Source organism: Bison bison, unplaced genomic scaffold, assembly GCF_000754665.1.
Source record: "Bison bison bison isolate TAMUID 2011002044 unplaced genomic scaffold, Bison_UMD1.0 scf7180017864531, whole genome shotgun sequence".
NCBI classification, from domain to species: domain Eukaryota; kingdom Metazoa; phylum Chordata; class Mammalia; order Artiodactyla; family Bovidae; genus Bison; species Bison bison.
The window spans coordinates 8,699,271-8,704,808 of NW_011495081.1; the positions used below are offsets into that span (position 1 = coordinate 8,699,271).

At 44.7% G+C, this 5,538-nt stretch overlaps 1 protein-coding gene across 2 annotated transcripts in view; it reads right to left on the reverse strand.

Moving 5' to 3' along the window:
* Window positions 1-1,136: 1,136 nt before the first annotated feature.
* Window positions 1,137-5,538, reverse strand: part of ELF5 (E74-like factor 5 (ets domain transcription factor)) — a 33,180-nt gene continuing 28,778 nt past the window's right edge. For both annotated transcript variants that reach the window (XM_010831841.1, XM_010831840.1), the window contains exons 5-7: window positions 4,246-4,314; window positions 3,121-3,316; window positions 1,137-2,534 (exon numbers count right to left, since the gene is read on the reverse strand). In XM_010831841.1, coding sequence (XP_010830143.1) covers window positions 2,438-2,534; window positions 3,121-3,316; window positions 4,246-4,314 — 362 coding nt within the window. In that variant the 3' untranslated portion in view covers window positions 1,137-2,437. The remainder of the gene's footprint in view (window positions 2,535-3,120; window positions 3,317-4,245; window positions 4,315-5,538) is intronic.

The following is a 5,538-nucleotide window of genomic DNA, read 5'->3' on the forward strand; positions in this document are numbered from 1 at the left end:
ACTAGTGGGTGCTAGTCGGGGAGGGGGCAAAATAGAGGTGGAGGAATGGGAAGCACAAGCTCCTGAGTGTAAAGTAGGGTACACGGATGTATCGTACAACATGGGGAATATAGTCAGCATTTTGTAATAACTGTAAATGGAATGTAACCTTTAAAAATTGTATTGGAAAAAAAAAAAAAAACCCACCACCTCGAACTAAACACAACAGGGTACAAACAAAGTTCAAGGTATGAGGCAGCAAGAAGTGACCAAATGCTCTTCCACCCAGTCCAGGAAATTCCTGCCACAGCACTGAGAGACTAGTGATGCCAGATCTGACTTTTAAAAACAAAGTGGTGATCTGGATTTGCCTGTACATCTCCTGATTTTCAAATAAGGCAACTAATTCACAGGAAAAAACAAAACACCACCTCATACACAAGCCATAAAAATGTGTGTTTGTTTGCAAACCAAACAAAAACATACCTGTAGGCCCCACTGGTCCATGCACTCCATCTTGTGAGAACTCTGTCTTCAGAAGGAAAGGTGGTGGGGTAGATCACTCCCCTATATCTCTTACATCTTTGGGACTCTCTAGGAATCTCCATCTCCTAAATGGTAGGAAATATTAATAGAAGGGTCATCCAAGGTCCATATAGTCAAAGTTCTGGTTTTTCCAGCAGACATGTATGGATGTGAGAGTTGAACCGTTGAACCATAAAGAAGGCTGAGCACCCAAGAATTGATGCTTTTGGACTGTGGTGCTGGAAAAGACTCTTGAGAGCCCCTTGGACAGCAAGGAGATCAAACCAGTCAATCCTAAAGGAAATCAACCCTGGATATTCATTGGATGGACTGATGCTGAAGCTGAAACTTCAATACTTTGGCCAACTGATGCAAATAGTCAACTCATTAGAAAAGACCCTGATGCTGGGAAGGATTGAGGGCAAGAGGAGAAGGGGGTGACAGAGGATGAAATGGTTGGATGGTATCACCAACTCAATGGACATGAGTTTGAGCAAATTCCGGGAGATGGTGAAGGACAGGGAAGCAGGGCGTGCTGCAGTTCATGGGGTCACAAAGAGTTGAACACAACTTAGCGTCTGAGCAATGTTTCCTGAGTCAGCCTTGCTAAACTGAACAATCCAGAGACAGTGTAACATGTTAAATATTTTATTCACATTGTTTATAAACTGTATCCACCTGGGAAACACATGAATCCAAAAAATAGATTATTTTACAGTCATTCACATTTTTTAAAAACAAGTGACTTTTGACGTGAAACTCTAAGATGGAGGCCCTCAGTCTATCTTGCGGTTCAGTGCCTTATCACATGAAGCTTCCTGCTCTGGGGAAGGGGTCCTGGGGACAGTCCACCTAGCTGGAGTCACTAATGGTTCACCTACCAGTGACTGATGAGAAAACATCAGTGCAGACTTTAACCCGTGAACGAATATTCACTGGTGTAAATCCATCGTCACAATTTTTGTCAAGGAAATATGCGTTTTAGAGCTTGCGTACCCATCAGGTAGGAAAACAAAGGGAGAGACTCATAGTTTAATTGCCTATTACAGAGCCGTCAGGAAATTCCTGGCTCTGTAAAGGTTTAATGTCTTGCTCACAGACAGAATCGGTGAATTATGATTTTATTGTGTTGACAGCTTGAGCCATGGAAACAGTAGTGGTTTGGAAACTGATGCAAACGTCTGTGGATTAACCCTTTGCACATGTGATGCTCCCTACCCTGGAGAAGAGGGGGAACAAATTCAGCAAGAATTAAGAATGTGCCTAATTTTAAGTGTGTTAGCCCAGATAGATGGCCATGGGGGTTTTGCTGAGCGGCTAAAAAGATATTCTGGTTAAGAAAGTTTACTATGCGAAATCCAATTATGTATCAGCTTGATGGCTTAGCTCCTTTACCAGTTAAGAAACTTTACTATGGAATTTGACTTTAACGATTTAAAATCTGTCTGTTTATCTTATCACATCTGACCCCCTCCTACTATGTGAACTACGAACTAATCACTTTTTTTTTTTTTTTGCTTTGTGAGCTGCTACAGTTACCGATGTGAAAACTTTGGAGCCTTTGGAGTGGGACCACCAGATGAGCCTTTAAATAGCAGAATTGGATCCTTTTTCTCTGAGCAGCACCGATGACACTGGGCATTGTGGTTCTGCAACTCTTCACTAGGGAAGTGATGTTCGATCAGGGTACCACAAAAGGTCATTCCCTCCTCCCCTTGGGTTAAAAAAAAAAATAGCTTAAGGGTTGCGGCCATTACCCCCAAACAGACAACAACAACTCTGAGTCCAAACGTAAGCTGAGATGTGGAGAAATTTTATCAGCACGTTGGCAGGTGTTTTTTTTTTTTTTTTTTTAAAGGACTTTCCAATGTCTATTGCAATCTATTGTTTGAAAAGACAGAAATCCATTACATGAGCTGGATGATGGAGCAGATCATAGCTTGTCTTCCTGCCACCCATGTGCATTTTTTCCAAATTTGTACACTAATCTTCGGTCAACCCGTTCCAAAATTCCGGTTTTATAGTAGTACCTGCAAAGACAGCAGAAGAGAAGCACAGGGAGGGTTCACACCCCGGGAAAGCGACAGAACACGAGCTCTCCCCTCGTTAACTTACACTTAAACCTTTCCCAGACATCTTGAAGACTGAACCTCACCACATGCAGTTCAAAATGTGTGTGTGTGTGTGTGATGGCCTCAGAGTGATCCCCTGGGAACACTGCCAAGAAGGGCAAGGATGACGTGTCAGTTTACAAACCCTAATCTCACCTGAAACTAAGTCCCAAAGTGTAGTCTCATGACCTTTTGGTTATCAAGTAAAAAGAGCCCTGTAATTTTCTATGTGTGTGCTGTTGCTTCAGTCGTGTCTGACTCTTCTGCAACCCGCTGGGCTGTAGCCTCCTCTGTCCATGGGATTCTCCAGGCAAGAATACTGGGATGGGTTGCCATGCCCTCCTCCAGGGGATCTTCCCGACCCCAGGATCGAACCTGCATCTCTTACGTCACCTACGTCGGCAAGCAGGTTCTTTAACACTAGTGCCCCTGGGAAGCCCAGTTTTATATGGCTTTTAATATAACTGTGCTGGCAGACTCACGACATTTCATGCTGTTCACCTACCTCAGAGCTCTGCTCAGCTTTTCGTACGTCATTCTGTCATTTTTCTTCCTTTGTCCCCACATCTTCGCCAGGGCTTCTGATTTAACCACCCGAAAAATACCTTGTTCCCTATCTTCCCATTCCAGAATGCCGCAGTTTTCCTCAGGAGATAGAAGCAGATCTCGCACAAATTCCCATAGATGAGAACTCTGGAGGCCTTTAGGGAAGCAAAGAAAAGTGAAAAATTAAAAAGTTTCAAGTCATACAACTTCTTATGAAACCATGAGAACTGCTCCTGCATGGAGTTAGTCTCAAAATTATGACCGAACACTCTACTTGGAGCCTTACAGAGCTGTGAAATGTTCTCTTCTGCTAAAACAGTTACAAAACACCCACAGAGACACCAAATTTACGGCAACCAGCGACACTGGTTCATGAAGCTTCCCCGCTCTATGGAACTCCTGACCAGTTCTTATGGAATTAACGATGTGACAGTCGAATGATGCTTTGATTCTTCTTTCTGACAAGCAGTATGGTTCTTCTGAGGCCCCATAGCTACAACCATCTGGCTGGACTAATCCTACAGGTGTGTTTTTCATGAGAAACTGGTATTTCTGTTGTTCCATTGTATCATCGTTAAAACTGACTCTGGAGCCTGGGTTTGGGTCCTGATTTACCTCTTCTTGCTCTGTAACCAAATCTCTCTAGTCATTGTCTCTCTCAAATGGGTTAGTAAGAGTACCTCTCTCATAGCACAGGTTAGAGGATCATGATTTAATACGTGTTAAACGGTTAGACCCAAGCCCAGCAGGACTGACCCTGTAGATCTGTCTCAGTGCTGGGAAAGCTAACAGAATTGCTATTATCCTGAGTACCTTTGAGAGAAGAATCCACAGTAGACCAGGAGAAAAAAACCCAAATTCAATCTGGCTAAAACATTTACTTAAATTCTCCTATTACCATTTCCAAGGGAAAAGAAAAATTTGATAACACTTACAAAAGTAATCATCAGTTTCTCTGCTGTGTTGTTCAGGAAATAACTAGTCCTGTTCAAACACTGGGTCTCAAAGCTTATTGAAGTAGATGGTGTTGTCTCATGAATGGTTTCAAGAAATTAGCAACGACAAACGACATCAGCATACTTACTTGTTCGACTATGACTGTGACAGTCTTGACTTTTGATGCCACTTGTTTTCAAGCAACTGGAATCAGCATCTGCAACAGAGTGATTGACAGCTGCAGGAAGAAATCTAGAGGCCACATTCAGACCTCAAGTCACACCAAATGAGCAGCTATTAATTGGACACCTTCGTGGCAGGAGACAACTGGTGCCGGCTGTTCTGGGGATAATTAGTAGGTTTCAGGAGAATTTGTATTCAACACTGGGGCCCAACTGTGTGTCAGATTCCAGGTTCTGAGCTGGAAACAGAAAGCTGGAGACAAGGCAGACTTGGTCCTCGCTCAGGTAGAGGCTGAGGACTACAGGGCAAGGAAAATACAAGTGAAACACGAATCGCCCCTGTTGTAAGTGTTACGAAGGAAGGAGGCATTAGAGAATGGAGGCAGGCGAAAGCTCCTGCTGCATCTAGATGGGGTGGGCAGGGCGGGTCTCCTAGAGGAACACATTCATGCTAACGTCAGGAGGTGGGAGAGGGTTTCAGAGGGAAGGAGCAGCAGTGCAAAGCCCAGGGGACCTCCGGGTGCTAGGGAGGGCGGGAGGTGTTGCCTCGGGGGCAGCTAGCTGCTGACAAGTCACGTGGGCACCTGAGAATGGCGAGGGATTTTATTCAACAAGTGAAGATGGAAGACTTTGACAAGATCCACACGTTAAGAAGATCCCTCCGGCTAGTGTGGAGAACAGACCAGAAAGGACACAGGGAAAAGCAAAGGGACTACAGCTTATGAAGAGCAGAAAGCAAAGCATGAAATCAATGCAGGGTTAGATTAGAACTCAGGCTGCAGCAGTCTGAGACAGGGGTATAGTTTCATAATTATGTAACAGCCAAATGGGAAAAGAATTTGAAAAAGAAGAGATACATGCATAGGTATAACTGAGTCACTTTGCTGAACACAACATTGTTTATCAACTATACTCCAATATAAAATAAAAAAATCTGGCCTTCCATTTAGAAGCCACAGCTAAACGTCCACAGAGGCTTCTAGCAGGGGGTGGTCCTTCTTCTGTCAACAGGTAGAGTCTGCGGTCCCCACACCTCCAATATGGGCCGTGAACGGAGCCCAGAATTCACGCCCTGAGACTCCCAAGGCTGGCAGGAAGACGTCACAGACCAGGTCACAGCTGGGTCCAGTGGCCAGCCCTGCAAGTGGAGTCTTGGAAGAGGATCCTCCGCCCCTCCCCTCTCACCTCCCTTCCCCCTCCCATCCCTACCTCCCTTCTCCGGGGCCTCCCCTCCCCCTCCTCAAATGCAGGACTTGGAC